Below are 19,917 nucleotides of genomic sequence, written 5' to 3' on the forward strand. Positions count from 1 at the left end.
ATGATACACTTTGATTGTTCTTCCCTTTGTGATGAAATAATGCAGATTGCTTAGGAAAAGAACAAGTGCCCCTGCAGGGATCTTCAGGCTTGATTTGTTTCTTAGATATAGCTAAAAAACAGGTTAAAGCAAGCAAGTTGGGGAAGCTTGTATGGGCACACTTGATAGCAAGAAATCACACAATAATCAGTATAAATTATCAATATTGCTCTTCCTTCACTGCCTTTACATTTTACTTTTTTTATTATCCAAACAGAAATTTACCTTTATGTGTTAATTTCCTATTTTACATGTTAGAAAAAAGTACAGATTTGAATAAGCCATCAAAACAATCTTTTTTATTTATTTAGTAAGAGATGCTTTTGTCCTTTCTAAAAAGCTGTATAAGAATGGACAGCTTTAAACATGAATGGCAATTTATCTACAATAAAAGATCTGCAATTAGTATTAATATAATTTATTACTTTAGTCTACAGAAAAAAAAAACAAAAAAGTATCTTAGAAAACACTGATTTTTATGTAATATGTAATAATTATGTACATTATTATGTAAGAAAATACATTTTCTTACATAATAAATGTTGACTTTTGCATTTATTATGTAAGAAACAAATCTGTGCACAAAAATTGTGTTGCAGCATAAAACCTCTGGTTTTTTGGTAGTGGGGGTTTTGTTGTTATTGTTGCTCCTTACTCAAAACAAGAAGCTCTGAAATATTAAGTTACTGTACTAATAAATTGAAGCAATTCCTTAAAAATTCTAATATATGTCTTTTTCTAGCATATGCCATGAATTATTTTACTTATTCAAGACATTTGAGTTGGTATTCACATCAAATGCTGTGTTGCTGTTGAGGCAAAAAAGGCAATATAGGTGATACCATAGTAATATTCAGAAATACTTAAATGTCTGAATTCATATTATGCTTGCCCTTAAATCCTCTTGTCATCATAGAAATTGTTCCATTTGTCTGAAAATCAGTTATAAAATATAAATATAAAATAGAACTTTCAGAACTACTGACGACACATATCATACAGGAGCTTCTAATTCCTTTAAATACCTCTCTGTAGATTTTGGCATATTAAACTTACATTTATATTTGCTGAAATACATAAGCGATAGATACACTTCCCTTCAATTTTTAGTGTTTTGAACTTTTGAAATAACAACTGAATAAAGGACTTCTTATACAACAGCAAATTTTAGTATGGGTACAAATAAACACATTCTCATTTAAAAATTCCTATATACTGTTACTTTACACACTAGGAAGATTATTTTAACTTTGTCCAATCCAAGAATAATGGGACACGCAATCACTTTCAAAACTCTCATTGGGAAAAAGACATATTAATAGTTGCATGCAATGGAAACTGGACAAATTTGAATATGTAAATCCATAAAGATTGCTAAATGCACATTATGTGCCTCAGGGAATCAGAATCTCCAACTGCTGATGCATAGAAGACTACTTGGAAAACAAATCAGTTTATTTGTCCTGCTATACTTTTCCCTGAGCACCTTGTTTTGGCCACCAGATGATCTTTGGTCTGACCCTATACATTATTTAGATTTCCCAAAAATAGAGGAAAAAGTATTTTTCACTGAAATTAAGATGAAATACCCCTATGTTTTGGATCTTCATTATACTTGAAGATTTGAAGGGATAGAAAGATCTAATGTTGTCCAGAAAAGGGAAGAATCTGTGATTAAATAAAGCCAACTGGGAAATACAGTATGTTGAAAGGACTCATTGGAACAGAGGAAAAATAAATTTCCGTTGAATCTTTCCATTAGACTTTTTCAGGAAAGAGCCTGCCTTGGATGCAAAGGTTGCTAAATATTCCATTCATAAACCAGATGTCTGTTCTTCCTTGAGTCTGTAAATTTTGGAATGCATTTTGCCTTCCATCTACATTGAGGACTGCGACAGTATCAAAAGGAGTTCTGCAATCTGCATCAGTGGGAGGCTGCCTGAGCTAGCAGCTGGCACGGAAGACTTGGACAAAAGCCTAACTTTACTAAGTCAGTTGCAAAACCTTCATCAAAATGGAAGTTGATGTTCAAATTATTATTTTTTGAGGGGTGCACAATGTTTGGATCAATTCACAGCATGACAGTGGACATACTGCTTTACTTTCTGATCATTTAGTTTTCCACTTGTCAGTTTAGTATGTTCGTTCATATCCACCTCAGTGAATTGATTTGAAATTCATAGATGAGGCAGGTTATATAACTGCAACTGTCTAGATCTCATGAGTATTTGCAGTGAGAACTGACTCACTGAGATGTGTACAAGTGTGCACACCCACATGCACATACAAACCCTTCCCTCACTGCTTCATCCTAACAGATAAAACCGCAGGTGTGGTTCTTTAAAAATCCAAAGTCTTCTTCCACTTTAAGTTATTAGTTAAAAGCTGATGAAATATAAACATGGAGTTCCTTTTTTAAAGAGTAATAGAAGAAATCAAAGTTTTAGTGCAGGGTATTTCAAGTTATCTGCTATCAATAAGCTATTTTTAACAGTGGTGAACAGTTATTGCTCTGTGTATTTTCTTTTTAAGAGCAGGATATTGAAATCAGGAGTGGAGGAAGAAATCCTATAAGATGATTTTTCAGAAAAGAGGCATATGCTATTCACTTTGCAGCACAAAAGGAGCTAGAACAAATACAATGGGAAAGCAACAGAGAGAACAGGAAAAGACATACAATTCTATTGAGAAAAACAGAGAAGTAATGAATAATTTCCTTTGCTACCAATGTGTGGGGGTGTATTTCCAATACAGAAATATGCATTTCTTCTTTGATTCCAGCAGATCCAAGCATATGTTCTCTGAGCAGTTAAAATCCTGATCAAGCAGAAAACCATTCACAGCAAACTCAGGTACTCTTCATGAACAGAACAGAGAAGTTGTTGATATGTGTCTGGACAGTCAAGGAAAATAGAGAAGGCATACAAATGCTATTTTGTTGTCTTCAGTGAGAGCCACTTCTGATTGTATTTGGTATATTTCAGGCTTTACTTTGCACAGTGCATTTGAAGTACAATGTAAACATAGAATAGTTAACATATAAAAATATCTGTCAGCACTAGGAATTTGCCACAAAATATATTTCCCTCATTTCTATTACAAGTATATCTACATAATACTTTAAAATACAAGTAATTCTTAAAGAACACACACAACATAGTTTTGAAACTTAAAGTATTAATGTGCATATAGATTTTCCAACTTATTCCTCTGTTGAAAAAATTCACAGACATATGGGGTAAGGTGATCTAAAGGAACAGAGTAAAAAATTAGAAATGAAAAAAAAATCAAGGAGAAAAGAAGCCAATGTTCTTCCCAGTCAGGTTCCCTGCCTTACATAAGACTGCACTAGTGTATCAGGGATTCCTGCAAAGTTTGTCTTCTGCCTTACAAGCTAGGCTTTTTTTCTCTCTTATGAAATGTCTTTTCACAGATCTTATCAGAATGCTGTATTCTCCAAAAAAAAAAAAAAAAAAAAACTGGTTCAAGATATAATTCATCACTGAATATGTATGTGTTCCAAAACATTACCCATGTATGTTGTCAGTGTTACAGAATCCAAAATTCATCATGTGCCTAATTATAGGTTAAGATTCATCAGAAACAAGGGTAAGAAACAAGGGTAAGAATTCTTAAGTATTTGTATTATATAATAATTTTTGCAGCACTTTCTTGTGTTTTGGGTTCATGCATGCAGAGTGATGTTTAAGAAAAAGTAGAGGTAGCAGAGATGACAGAATAAAGAAACTAACCGAACAAAAAAGGAACTGTTACTGTGTAATCATTACATTGAAAACTTTTACTGACTCAGCCTCTCAGATGAACTACTTACATCAACATTTTCAGGACACAGTTTTAAAACAAAATTATTCTCATGCAATTTTAGGACCTGAATTCAAGAGGAAAGAACATTTGAAAATAATGGGAACTGCAAAAATGCAGTCATTCTCTGGAATAAGTCAATGAGTGTCTTTTTGCCATTATACAATAAGGAGAGTTAAGTTTTTAAGAACATTAAGCTGTGTTATTTGAACTACAAAAAGATAAAGGAAAATAGATTCTGTAAACACAGGTTCTCTAAATCAATGTATTCTTTTCTTCACACTTTGGTCTAGAGAACAGATTAAGAATCTATTTCACAAGCAAATGTGAGAGAATGCTCTTATAGATAAAATTAATTGCATTTATTAATTGTCAAAATTCAATTTGCATTTTCAAGCCATCCTTTCATACATTATGAACCCCTTCTTTATACTGATGGTGGAACTTTGACTCTTGCAGTCTAAATCCGAAATTATAATTGAAAACAGAGCATATCATCAGACTATGTGAACCAAGGTAATGCACTTCTCTTCCCTGGCTTTTATTTCATGTGCCATTCAGAGAGTAATTTATCTACTGATTTCTTTGTGGAAGTCAAGTAACTGAATCACAAAAATTCTGAGCTCCTTTTTAAGCTCTGCTTCTTACTTTATCTGTGATTTCAGACATGTCACTTTATCTTTCTTTACTCCATTTCCCCCTGCAAAAATGGAATCTGTAAACTATTCCTTTATTTTTCTTCTTTCACAGAGATGACTGCTCTTCTTCAGCCCTATTTGATATTGAAACATGGTCTAACCTAACATTCTGTGCTGCAGATTAAAGACATGTTCATGTAGAAGTACCTGAGCTAGCTTTAAGGCAGATATCTCAGGTGTGGCATACAGTTTAATGAGGACTGCATGGAACCAAATCTCGAGGGAAGATCATACAAGCCATAACCTGCAGTGCTGCAGTTTCACCACTGTAGGTGCTCTAGCTAAATTAAACAAAAAATGAAACTGATTAGGCCACTACATGCATAATTAAACTGTATGCAGAAATCAAGGGGTAGGGAGAAGCAATATAATGAAGTATTTCTGAGAGCTGCAAGAAACATGAGGGAGACCTAATAGAACCAGGTGAAGGGAAATGAAACAGAACAATGAAAGCTCTGTTTAAAGATCATATCTGTAATTAATAACATAGGAATTAGTATGAAAAGGCTGTCTTGTCCATTCTTCAGATTTTGAGAATACATATCTAGCTATCCCTACCTTTGCTAGGAGATTTATAACCTAGGAAGATTTATAATTCAGAGGAAAGGTAAACTATAAGGAAACATAACAAACCATAGTATTTAAAAACTAAGATTGAAAGCTTCCATGCTTTTTCTCATAATGAAAAAAAGGAATAGTCACTAAAACAGTTAAATAAGAGTTTAAAAAAGCAAACCAAAAACAATTTTGTTAGCCTTCAGAGGATTTCACTGTTGAAAGACATTCTTCAGTAACTTGTCTTGTGGTAAATTAGTGGGTGTTTAGTACTATTATTATTATTATTTAGAAAATCACATGCTATTAACTGTTGGGGTCAGGAGGAGAAGTAATTCTGGAAGTTTCTGTCACAGACTTTTTTCAAAATTTTCTTCTGAGTTGTATTAGGCATGGTCAGAACTAGAAAGCTATGATAAAAGACCAGGAAACTAATTTACCATGGTAATGTATTTGCCCTTGATATACAAATATGAATGTAATGGAAATGTTCTTTGGAAAATTATTGTGCAATTTACATTAAGACACTACCATTCTAACAGCAAAATCAGAGAAGGCTGCACATATGAGCAGAATTTCTTTGCAAGGAAAGCTCCAAGGGCAGGGGATAAATTAACTCAGAAGTTACTTTTGGTTCTGCAGATTTTACTAATTAACAAGATCTTTGCATACTGAATTTTCACAGTCAATCTGCTAACTTTTTTTTTTCTCCCACATCTGACACCACAGCTAATCAGCAGAATAAAACTTCAATCTACATCTGACAGTCATGTAGGCTGGTGGGCAATGTACACCATATTCTAAGAAAATCACCCCCCTTATCCATTTTTTCCACTTCTCCAGTGTTTTATTCTCAACTGAGAAAATGTAAAGAGACTCTTAAGAGCAAACAGAAAGTAGAATTTCCTATACTCTGCCTGTGAACTGAATCTTTTAAATTTGCTTCAACTATAAAGATTACTTGTTTTCCTTAGTCATCGAGGCTTGAAAAAAAAAAAAAAAGAAGGAAACATGTTGGAAGGTTTCATGTACTGTGCTGAAGATTATTATTTTAAATTCTAAAATTAAAGGAAATCCAAAACAATTAGTTATAACTGCATTGCTTCACACCAACTGAAATTAAATAGTAAATATTTGAATTAAAAATTAATAACCAAGATCACTTCCAAAATGCTGTTTCCATGAAAGATCTTCATAAAAATCCAGTATAAATCCTGATTAAAACCTAACCTAGCCAAATATTACAGATTACCTAGATTCCAATTAAAGGTGACAAATGAACACTTGACAGACTTCAATTTCAATTCTATTTCTGTCAGAATGATCCATTAATATTGAAGACTACATTATCAGAATTTAAACAATTCAATAGTTAAATACAAGTGGTCTTAAGAATCATATGACAGAAAACTCTCACTCAAATATCAGGTAATATATATATGAAGGAACAAAAGTACATTCCATCCTGTTCCATCATTATTTATAGATTATTAAAAACAGAAATTTCTGGAGGTAGATGACATGCCACTGTTGAAATCTTGTCTTTAAAACGTGACAGCAAAATCCAGAAATCTGTACAGTATAATTTTCACCACAATATCACCCGCCTTTTAAAGGTCTCTGTTCAAGGTTTTATAAAGGAGGAGGAAATCCTGATTCTATGCATGTCTTACTATGCAAAATTTTTTTACTGTAGACATTTTGTACATTCATCATGAACTAATGTATTTATCTACCTCTATGTTTCTATCTATTAATTTTAGAATACTATTTTCAAAACCAAATCCAAGAAATTCATCCTACCAAATATAAAATAAACTATTTTCAAAAACAAAGAAGCATCTAAAATTTTTTAGTTATTAGAATGCAATTCCAGTTTTTGCATCAATATGGAAACTTAAAACTATTTTGCTTTAACTTATGACACTGCTCAAGCACTTTTCGTTTCCAATTACATTTCAGTTAATGTGATTTTCATTGGCTACCAAATACATTAATATTATATTAATTTCTGATTCTACAGTTTCTCCAGTATGGATCATTAATATCCTATGTTAAAATACTTTCTGAATTCAAAATTTCCTGTCTACAAATTCTCTACATTGCTGGACGTCCTAGGGAATTGACAAGTTGTTTAATTTTATCATCCTAACAACAAAATCTAACTACAAAACAGGCAATAAAATTATCTGCCCAATTTAAGTACAAACTCTACAAGCTATTTTTCTGACATTTTTTTCCAGTAATACCATTATTACTTTTTCCCCCTCCCCCAGAAAAATGAAATGTAAACAAATATATTCATATAAATAACCAAGGAAAATATATAAATGCAAATGTAGAAACATACATAACCTAATATAACTTTAGATGGATATTACTGACTTCTTTTTTAGTCAATTAATTTTTTTGCTATTGGGATATACACTTCAAGATATGTAGACTGCTGTAGCCATTCTTCAGCATTACACACCAGATTTCGAAATATCATGAAAAATAACATCGTTTTAATGGGTTGACATGTCTATCTTAGACAAGACAAAACCCCAAGAACAATTATTCAGTATTGCAATCTCTGAAAAACTAACATGCACTTAGCCAAACTAATTAATTCATTCTATAACAAAAAAATACACCACCCTTCTTGCATGTACCCACCTATTACAATTGAATTAGAAAACCCATTATTTCTTTAGTTATCAAAAATCTATACACTTTTACATGTATTCATTTATTTTGTTGTTTATGGGCAAATAAAAATACAATGAAGTCAGTCTCTGACTTCATAAAACTTTAGATCAAGGCCAAAAAGTGGAGAACAGTGAAATATTTGCGTTTTATAAAATGCATTTCAAAATGAATGTCTTTTTTGTTTTTTAATCCTGAATAGTTTTAGATAGAAAGAAAAACAACCTAAGCTGAGACTTATATTAACATTTTTTTTGTTTTTAATAATAGGAGAATTACTATGGAATAAATAAGTATTTAACATCTTCCCCTTCTACATAAATGGACCCTGAATTTAAATGAAATGTTGTAAAAGTACTGCCCCATATAAAGTGTGAAGAAAAGGAAAGTAATATTCTTCTATTCTGAATAATGAAGAATGGACTTGACATTGTGTTTTATTTTGAAAACAGTCTATATAATGTTTTTGGGGAAAAGAGAATTCTCTAGAGCAGGGTTTTAAAATACTATTTTCTTTTTCTGATGCTGTATATATTACATTCTGAGAAATTTCCTAAGTAGGTTTTGAGTCAAAAATGGAAGGAAATGAGGCTATAGATGTCCTTTATCGTATTTTATCTAAAATGAAAAGTATATAATTTCTTTCAATTACCATTTCCCCAGACCTCTACTGATATTTTTTTCAGTGTTTTAACTGCTTCTGCAGTATAAATTTTAAGTAAAGTAAAAAAAAAAAACTGTTTTAATTAGTGGTATTATATTCCATTATTTTGTATACCTGCATTTTAACAAACTTTAAAATCAAATAATTACAATATTAATTATTTAATATATTTAGTTATGTTTTTGGACTGACCTTTCAAAAGTCTACTTAGTATCACTTGCTAGTGAGATTATGTGTGTGAATGTTGTGTTTGCCCCTACCATTTTCCATATGCTCTGCCTCACCAACACTGCCATCCGGCGTAGTCCTTTCGTAGTTGTCCTCTGGGAGTGGAAGGGCACCCAGTCTTGGCCCTGATGAACTCTTACTGCTTGGTGTTTCTGACTCCTCCAGACCGCTGTCATAGCAACTCTGCAATGACCCTTGATGCGGGTCCTGAGGCTGACTCACAACAGAAAACGTCACTCTACGAAACGGCTGCAAGAGAAAAGATTCTGAATGTCACTGCAAAGTTCAGTCTTTGAACAACTGATTCTCAAAACATGTCTTAAGCAAACTAACATTTTAACATTTACCAATTAAACAATTTTGTCTACATTAAAGCAAACAGAAAGTACAGTTCTTACATAAAAGGCCACTGGATAGAGTATGCATGGAATTTTACTGAAATATGTGGTCAGAACCTTCGCACAGTTTATCATAGCCTCCTTTCAAATGGCTACTGGGGCTAAGAAAGCTGGTTATAATTATTTATAAATTTTGTACCGTTTCTCTATCAATCAGTGATAATTAGTTGATCAGAATTAATATCAGACTGCATAAAGGTGACAGTGTGTGCACATGTATGTGTAAGGTTGTGTGGGTGGGCAAAAGTGCTCATCTTTAACTATATTGTGGGTATTACGAACATGGAAACACACCCATAAGTTTTCTATAATATCACTACCTGTGTTTCTGACAGCTAGTTAACATGGGAAAGGAGGGGGGAAAAAAGCGGGGAAAAAAAAAAAAAAAAGGAAAGGGACAAAGAACTCTCTTAGGTCCTTTGCCATAAAAGGAGTGCCTGGAGACAGGGTGTGTTGCCAGTTGACTTAATAAAGCCTTTAAAGTACTGCAAGCACAGCTGACACAACACACTTCCACTGGGACTGTACAAACATGGATTGTTAGAGATTTGTATTCATTCAAAATGACAGATATTACTGTTGCTCTGGAAGCCTACATGCTGAACCCTGGCACCAGTGAGATTCCCAGGAAATGGAAGAGTCAATCCTTCACATTTCAGAGGATGCTGAGGACATGCAGGATTTTCAGGGAGAAGTTAGGAGATTCTCTTAGGATTTAAACTACACTCAAGCAGCAATGATACATTTAAAATAATTTAATGATACATTTAAAGAACTGCAGAAAAATGTCTGTTGTTCTAGAAAGCACCTTCTGAGAAAAACACCAATAGATTCATTTTATAAGACACCACACAAATTTTCCTGTGTTTAAAATGGGGTGTCTGACAGTGCTGTCCTTTGGCTTCAGATGTGTTTCAAGCCCTATGCTAGAATGATACGTAGGCATACATCACTCCCATTGGCAACTGTAGTCACTAGAGGATGGAAATATATATGCAGGCCAGAAGGGAGAAAACAGCAACTGCAACCACTCACACAAGCCCTGAAGAACAGAAGTCCACATCAGGTTTACAAATAGAGGGGTAGGTGGAGGTAGTTTCATTTTGAGGGTACAAAATTCTTTTGAGGGTACAAAACTTTGAAGATATCAAGGCAGTTAGTGCTGATGGTAGACAGGCTGGACAACAAATATGATGTTAAACCTTCCTGGCATGAGTAGATCAAAAGTTTAAACAGGTGACAGTTACCAGAAGTACTCTACTGTAACTGTTTGACAGACCAAAACTTCATGCAATGAGATGCTGTAATCTGTAACTATACATCAGTTATAGTTATAGGCCAATGACACAACCTGTGAATCTCAGAGATTTGAATTCACTTAAAACATCCCATAGATTATTCCTGAATATAATACTATTCTGGCAGTCACATTTGGATAAGCTGAGCTGGGAGAGAGGCCCTTTGGCATCTACACACATCAAACTCATACAGTCATACTAGGTTTCCTTACTGGCTCAACCCCAAATTTCCTATAGCAGAGTCACAGATGTCTCAATCCTTAAACTAATTTAGTCTTGATGCAATTACCATATAAGAAAGTAACAGCTTGAGCTGGTACCTCTGAGGAGGGACCCTGAACAGAGAAAATCATGGGTTTTTATACTTTCATAGTCTAAGAGCATGGAAGTCTTGGGCTCTTCAGCTTCTGCCCTGTCTCTGAGTGTCTGGTCACCTGGATGGGCACAGGTCCCCATGCCCTTAATGATGCAAAGGATTAGTAGTCCATGGCCTCTTGCCTGAGGCTCCCAATGCCCAGAGCTCCCACTGCAACTGCTCACCAAGCTACTTGCACTGACTGTATTCCTTAACGCCAGAAGAACTTTGTATCATCTACAGTTCCTGCAAGAGCAGTGATGTAACTTAAAAAGGGAATTAGGAAAAACAAATCATCAAATATTTGGAACTTTATGTTCCATTTCTTATTGATTTCTTGGAAATCAGACTCAACTAGATCACAAGAAGTGAACATCTGTTTATCACATCTGTAGCTACCACAAGAGTAATAGCAAAGTTATCTAAAATAAGTTCTGGAACAAGCTATAAAATATTTAGGAGCATCCTATTCATTTTCAGATATTCTTTGAAAGTTATATGCCTTACCTAATTGGCATGTAGGGAAGAGATGTGGCAGATGCAAAGTTGGGCTGTTTTATAGCTGAGGCTGAAAATTCCCTAAGAACATACTACTACATATCCTTGAAACTAAAAGAAATTGGATGCACTTTTACCTAGTTGTTAGTAATAGTTTTTAAACAGATCTGGGTGTTAATCTTGCTTTTTTCTTAAATGCTGTACTGAATAGGATTTGTCTAACACAAAACTAACACACAGAATATCCACTTCAGTAGAGCCAGTTCAGCCCTTTCCACAGAATATCAATGAGAATGACATAATGATGATAAAATTCTTTCTGAAAGAATGATGTGCATGTTAATGGTTATTTTTGCAGGATTTATTACACTTTTACTTGCAGTATAAGCATCAGAATTCTGACCTTTCTATTGCATTACCTCTGAGAACCAGACCTTCTCAGGCAAATGTATTGCAAATTTTGAATGCATCTGGCCCCATGGAATAACATCATGGCCTGTCCTTTTCCAATAAAAAGAAATACACTTGGATTATAATATATGTCTATTACCTGCATAGTTAGAAACACTCCATGTGATTAATATAAAGAATTTTAAGAACAAAAAAAAAATTAAATATCTGTATTGCAGTTGACTGTTTCCCATGTCATCATCTCTGATATGTAAATTACCATATAGTTTAGACAGTATAATCTGGATAAACATTTGTCATAGCAGAACTATCAGTTATAAAAGATACTGAGTTTTTACATACTTGGAATATTTGGGCTAAATGAATTATGGCACCTCATTTTTACACCCAAAAACCTAGGCTATCTTAGAGATAAAGTTGATAAAAACACAGCAGTATGGGATTGCTCTAAAATGCCTCTGAAAAAACCCTGTATATGCATGTACATGTTACTGTTCATTAAACTCATATTAGTCCTTTAATTGTTACTAATAAGAGTATTTAAATTAAATGAGTTTAAATTCCTATAAACTTAGTTATGAGCACTAGAATACTAATACATAATAAGCACTACTTATGCATTAGTTTCTATTAATGCAATAAGTCCCCTCTAAAACCAAGAACTTTCTTCATATACTCTAATTTTTTATATCCTAATCTGTAAAACAGTTGAGGTTTCACATAAAGATGCATATTAGTGAAACAAACAAGAGCGAAAAATGATGAATACCATCATTAATATTTACAAAAAATTATTGGTAAAATGCTGGTCTTCTTATGTATTTATTGCCATGAAAATAATAAGGATAGCAAGCTCCACTTTAACAAGCGAAGACAGACTATATACTAAATTTTGTTCTACTCCTTATAAAATTACACCAGTAATTTCTCAGAAAAATGGACATGAGAAATTTCCAAGTGTTTTGTGGAGTCATGGGTTGGTGACAGACACATGACACGATGTTGCAGCGTGGGCGGATGGTAGATTGCTGCAACCATCCTGAAGCATCCCCACGAGGAGAGTGCTCCACCAAGCACAGAGCAAATACCACAGTCAGCTGGTTATCTAAGACAGCAGAGGCAGGAATGGTCTTTGTATAGGTTTCCAGTGGTAGTTTATTCCACCTACACACTGAAAGCGTCCAGGGACTAAGACAGGGACAGGTAGAGGGTCCAGGACTACATACTAGTAAAAAGGGGCAGAGTCAACAGCAACAACCAATCACTTGAAGGTATGAGCAGGAAAAGGATTACAGTGACCAATAGGGAAACACAAGGGTAAACTGACGGGGTACCAGCAAGGGTACAAAGAACAAAGAAACTGCTAGAACCTTGACCATATGTGGTTAACAGGTGATTGAACAGCCAACAGGCCAACAGGGAGAGAGGCACTGGGGTTGATTAACAGCATGTCACAGGAGTCCGTGGGAGAGATTAAAGTTCTAGGCAACATTCTTCCAGGGCATAGCCCCAGGGAGTCTAGCAGGTCCACAGGTCTCCAAAACACAACATTGAGTCCTCAGCAAACAGCAATGAGTTTAATCTGGCGGCCCTTTTAATGGGGGTTTTTGATTTCCTAGGCTCAGATAGCTGATTGGATTGGATCTCTTTCCACCCAGCTCTCCAGCCAGTTGTGTATCTGCATCTCAGCTAGAACAGAGCTGGCTGAGGTCTTTGCTTGGGTTTGAGTGCAACCTATCCCTGCCTTATCCAGGGACTGGTTTTCTTCTAGGTTGATTGAGTTTAAGGGCAGCTTCAGGTCAGCTGCAATGCATCATCCAAGTGCTGACAAATTAAGTCACCTACCTATGAGGGGACAGCATTAAGTTTAGGTTTTTTGATTTTCAATGCACAACATTAACACAGCTGCATTTATCACCACTGTGAATCAACATGGTAGAGTAACTTTTACCCAAAAAAGTCTACAATTTTTCAATTTGTCTATCCCAGCAAAAAATCAGCCTTAAGCCTTTATTAGTCCTTTGGTAGGGACTTACAATATCCAGGTTTAGTAAAAAGACCATAAATTTAATAAGATTGTAGGTTTGATAATTTTCACCCTCAGAAAACTGATATCATCTTCTCTGAGAACAGCATATGGAGTTTTTCCTAATTGTATCTGACCTTGGAGGTGAACAGATCACAGAGAAAAGATACACCTTTGCATTATACCTCCGTGGTAAATCTCCATTACTTCCGTGTTTCATCTGTGTTTCTTAAATGGGATCATTTCCTTTCCACTCATCCATAGAACAAAAAACACTGTAATGCCAAAGACATACCCTTCCTGCTATCTGTAGTAACTTTTTAAGAGAGAGCTTTATTAACTTATTCTATGGTACAGAGTTTATCTTAACCTTTATTAAAAAATTTATCCCTATCCAAGATGGAAACTAAAATTATATTTTTAATACATGAAGAACCCTAGTTTTGGAGGTTGACATTAGGGACAGAGTTTGGCTAGACTTGATAAAAAGCAATATATCCATATAGCTCCACAAGGCTTAATTGTGACACTTTTTCACCATTATGGGAGATATTTTTTTTCATATCCCAAAGTTTGAAATTTTGCATTTTAATTCCTGATATTTCACACTGCTCATGGATTATATTCTTTCATGATTTCTGTATATCAGTTGCTATCAACATTATAAACATTGTTCAAAAATGTTGGCGCATTTGGACTGGAGTAGTGGGGTGGCAGAGTAAACCTTTTTTATGTTTAATTATTTAGAGAGTTAAGCTTGCAACTATCGACCATTTCTTGGCCAATTACTCCACAACTTATTCTGTGTACAAAGTTTGCGCACTAAAGTATAACTATCTTAATTGCTTAACACTTGGACAAAAATAGTAAGGCTTCCAGGCCTTCCTGTGGTCACAATATCTACATCACAAAACCATAAGTACTTAAAACATTTTAATCAACTGTAAAATGCAGTACAAGATGCAACTTAACATGTAGAGAAGCATAAAAAAATTAGCCTAAACTGTAGAGTAGTATGTTTCATATAGCAAGTTAAAGCAAGCTATATTTCTACAAGTATTTCTACCAGTTTGTTCATCATTGGCTTGGACATTACCCAAGCCCCTGGAACATTAGGAATTAAGGTTCTTATTTGTTTCTGACTTTCAAAGCAGCTGACTTTCCACTTTAACAATGTATAATATCTTGGGGTATTTGCAGGAATTTAAGGTGGCCTAAGAGATGATCTAGTCCAACTCTCCTGCTCAAAGTGGAGCTGGCTAGAGCACTTTGCCTAGAGATCTGATCAGTCAGGGTTTTAGTATCTTCAAGAATGGAGACTTCATGGCCTTTCTGAGCAAGATGTTCTGAAGTTTTGCAACTCTAATATTAAAGGAGGTTTCTCTTAAATTTCAATGGAATTTCTGTATTTTCTGTTTGTACCAAGGATTAAAAGCAATGGTGATGAGTCAGGCTTAAATAATGGTATAATTCCTGTTAGCTTCAGAAAGCCAATCAACATCAAGCTGATTGTAAGACTAATACAGTGACTCTGAGGAGTGTATAGGGTAGATCTGAAAAACAGGCAGAAGAGATGCATCAACTGATCACATAAATTCAAAGTGTTTCTTTAGCACTTGAATTTTGATACAACATGTCATTATCCTTTTCTTTCTATTCATTCTTAATTGCTGGAAGCTTGTTGGAAGACAAACAAAATATTAATGAATGATTCCTATTCTGCATGAATAATTTCAATCCACACAACTCTTCCCTATTCAAATCACATATTTCCTCTGTTCTAAACTTTTGGCATTGTAGTTAATATAAAAATGGCAGGAAATTAAATTAAACAGGCATTATTTTTTCAATGGGAAGACTGAAACACCTGAGATTAGTATTAGAGTAGCAGGCTAAAAGAGGAGAAAGATGCTAATAAGAATTTTTTTTTTTTTTTTTAATATTTAGCCAAACGCAGTGACAATTATAACTTTAAACAGGACTTAAATAAAATAAAAAAATATTTTGATATTACAGCTCTGCAGCAGACATCGCCTGTGATGAGCTGTAATTAGCTTATTTTCATTTATTTTTGTTTCACTTTTATTAACTTTTCTTGCAGTTGTGGTATTCTGGTCATGAACCAGAAGTGCATTTTTTTGTTCTGTATAAAGTTGAAATATGCATCCACTAATATCTATTTGTTTAAGCCCAAGGCTACATGTTAAGATCTGCTATTCAGGGATAATATTTCATAATTCATTTTATATTACGAATATCATAGTGTAACATTCAAACATACTGTTTTCCTTTTAAGTTTAGTGCTTTTCTGTTATCCAAACTTCCCTTTCTGAATCGCAACAAGGACTTCTGAGCCGGCCAAAAATTTTTTTATTCACCCGGGTGCATTCATTAAGTAAATTCCTAATAATTTTTGTCTCTAATTAAACAAATAAAAGGCATTCCTTTATTTCAGTGAATATCACCATAGAACCAGTAATATGAAGAACATCTCTTACTCAAAGATACTCTCAAAGATTCAATACTCTTTTGTGCAAGAATCTTCATATCTAAATACAACACACAAGCTCCTTTAGAAAATTTAGACAAAATCTAAGAAGGCTTGTAGGCCAATATCCTTAGCATATCACAAGAGCTCTTGCTAGCTATTGAAATGTGAGCATATAAAAACCAAGAATAAATGAGAATCTGTATCAGAGACAGTCAAAATAATTTTAGCATACTCTTTTGACTGCTCATTAAATGTATTTTTATTATCACTTCTGTGTCCAGTTGTTTGAAAATTACAAACACAATGCATCTATGATGCTGAAGTGCTCTCCTATTATTCTTCTGCAAAATTAAATGGATGAAGTAACATTTTCTCTTACCAAGACAAATTACAACATGAATTAAGATTTTTATCATATCTCTTTCAATTTTCTTAAAACAGAAGGTTTTCCTATATCTTTCATGAAGACTAAATTCAGTGTGTCCAGTGTGTCCTGAACGTAGTGCATTAGATTCCAGTATTCTTCTCTTTCTAATAATTTCCCTTGAAATATTCTGAACGCTTCTTTGACTCAAATTTATTATTAAAACAGTATAAAAGCGTTCTTTTAGCTAAGCGTCCAATATCTGGTACTATTCACCGCTTACACTTTCACATTCTTGGCTTACATTCTCTCAAAGTTTTCTGTGAAATTCTTTTGCTGAAATATTTGGGGAGCCTTTCTTTCCTGGAGGAGTTTGTTTTGTTTTTTTTTTGGTTTTCAGCAGAGAATATGCTGCCTGAAACTACTCCAGGGATATTAGTTCACAGAGTGTTGTGTCTCTCAGCTCCTGTCATTCAGGATGAGAAATCTTTATCTTTGCTATGCTGTTTCACTAAAGTTTTTAATTGTCTGAAAACAAACAAAACCCTAATTTCCATCCTACCAGCTCAATCACCTAAATGCTTGGGTTGCGAACATCATCACCTTCTCTTGAATCTGGAATATTATTAAATAATTTAGTGTGTAGAAAGGAAAAAGAATATACTTATTAAACTTAGAATGGAGGACAGCCCTTATAAACCTATTTGAAAAGTCATTTACACTATATTTTAGTTCACCTAAGGTATAGACTACAGAAATTAATCTCCTTTTCATGCCCAAGTATGTACTTTTCTATCCTTGGAAGAAGTATCAAGAAGCCAATATATTGGACCCTTTTGGATCAAATTCCAAAGAAGGAAATGATCCTAAAACCACCCTAGATATCTTAGACTGCCTCCCTAGATATCTTGGACTAAACGGAGCTCAGATCACAGTATCAGACAAGCTACTCCACAATGAATATCCACAAAATGCATATAGTATGAAAATAAGTCTCAGAGCCCACTGTTTCACCATTCAAATCAATTCCTCTTGAGCCATTCTATTTGCTATTGTAGACAGAGACAATTTTTAAAAATTGCTTTAACTTTGCTTTATTTTCCTGCTGAAAGAGAGGCTTGTCTGCAAAGGAATCTTTGCCAGAATGCTACTGAAATGAGACACAGATAGCTAAAGCATATATGAACCTTTCAACACATGAAGCCTTATTATTAGCAAATCACTGATGCACAAGTAATGTCTTCTATGTAATGTAAAATATTCTTGCTGCTGAGATGAAATATTTTGAATAAATTGAAAATACACCAGAGTGTTCTGTATAGAAATGATTAGCTAAAAATAAAAAAAGTTTCCATCAGAAAAGTTTGGAATTATTAATGTATACGTTGAATCAAAGTAGAATTTTTTGTGTCTTAGATCTCACCTATGTGCTGTCATTGTTAAAAAGACCAATCATTAATATTATTAATATAAAGGTTGTTACGGACTAAATAACAGAGTGTGTCCATGTCCAGAACTACACTCCAAGCATATTTATCTATACAGCTACCTTGTATAATTGAATTGAATTGATAAAGATGTGAGGCTATTTGTTAATTTGCTTATTTTTTTCACATTTCATATGGAAAAATACTTTAAAAGTACTGCATTACTGAAAAAATAAGATATGCATTTTCTTCTGTTGTAAGAAAATGTTTGAATTGCAGTGGGTATTTCAAAACTAAAATGAGATATTTAGGTTATAAGAAACTGATTGTTGCAAAAATACCCAAAATAAAAATAAAATATGGGGGTTTCTTTAAATTAATGAATTATAAACTTGCTGATATGAAGCTGTTTCTGCCTCTTTTCTACTATGGCCATCTGGAACACCGTGCCTGTTGCTGTAGTTTAAAAGTTGCTATGTAATTGTCAGCAATATTATTTAAAGCAAAATAGCTTACAACTACTGAAATATGAAACTGTTACTTTACGCTTGACTCTAAATATTCATTAACTATTTGATAATGTTGGTAATATATTAAAGGTGCTTTGTATGTACAACTTTATAAGAAATATGTGCAACTTTATAAGTACTGATATATTCACCTGTGGGATAGATTACAACTATCAACTTGTTATGTAACTAATACTGAGTGAGAAAATAGTGTGTCACAGAAGAACAGGCTTGATTTAATTGATTTTCCTTCAGTCTGGTGGTGAAATTCTACTAAACAAATGTTAACTTGTGTTGTCTAATAAAAACTTTCCTGGCAGATGTTTGTTAATGCATGCTCTAGCCAAATATTAAAAGCATGTCTTTTGAAGAAGCCAATGAGACAATTGTCTGGGAAAAAATAGCATGGTCCTCACTAAATCCTTTAATATAACTATTTTTATTATCCTAGGACTTGATTTTCACATGTGCAGTTTAATTTTCATTTTTTTCATGTCAAAATCACTTTTATCTTTTTCTTCAGACTTGGCCCCAAAAAAGAAGGACATATGTTAATCACTCAAAATATTTTCCTCATGCACTTGGAAAAATCATCAAAGAACTTATGGATCTGAATAAAAGTCAAATGCACACATAAAATACCATAAAAAAGAAAAGTAAGCTATAATAAAAATATTTAAACTCAAATTACTCATGGGTAAAACTTTATAAATCTATTTTTCATAGAGTTTTACTATCAATAGGTTTTGATAGTCATGCTAGTTGAAATATTCTCTAACTTGTTCATATAAAAAAAAAAAAAAGAGCACCTTCTCAATTAAAAACATGGCTGTTTATACATGTCAGATTGCACCAACAGTTTAACAAAGTTGAAGTATAATATTTCAGGTATGACAACCATCATTATATAGCAATATGTTATACAAAAATACTTTATTCTGTTGATGAATGCAGGATGTCCTTCAACGATTAGAACCACAGATTGATGCAAAGATTCCCTTTTAAAATAATTGGGTCATTTGCTTCCCTTCCAAAACCTTTTCTGCATAGCTCAACTGTGGAAACATTCACAGACATTTCTTTCGATTGGTTATTAATTTGTTTGTGAGAAAGATGCATTAATTTTTCTTAACAGAAACATGTATTTGCTTGATTTCATGTTCCTTTAATCACTTTAAAGCATTCTGAAAATAAGACAGTAGAAAGAAAAAATACTCTAAGCTTAATGAATGGCTGGTTTTGATTGAATGTCTTATATAAATAAAATAGACAAAAAAGGATTAATGATACATTTTGTTATGCAGCTGATGAAGGTTGAGTCCAAATCATGGTTCATTAAACCCTACATTTTTAATAGTCACTACAGAGTCATCCCTATCAATCACATTTTACAGATATTTTTTGATCATAAGAACATTATCAAAATTGTTCATAAAGACACTGAGT

General features: G+C 33.5%; 1 protein-coding gene across 1 annotated transcript in view; it reads right to left on the reverse strand.

Annotated features, from left to right (window-relative positions):
* Positions 1-19,917, reverse strand: part of PCDH7 (protocadherin 7) — a 267,841-nt gene that overhangs the window by 135,788 nt on the left and 112,136 nt on the right. The window contains exon 3 of the mRNA XM_053976475.1: positions 8,727-8,943. Within this exon, the coding sequence (XP_053832450.1) occupies positions 8,727-8,943 (217 nt within the window). The remainder of the gene's footprint in view (positions 1-8,726; positions 8,944-19,917) is intronic.

This window comes from Vidua macroura, chromosome 4 (assembly GCF_024509145.1).
Source record: "Vidua macroura isolate BioBank_ID:100142 chromosome 4, ASM2450914v1, whole genome shotgun sequence".
In the NCBI taxonomy this organism is placed as follows: domain Eukaryota; kingdom Metazoa; phylum Chordata; class Aves; order Passeriformes; family Viduidae; genus Vidua; species Vidua macroura.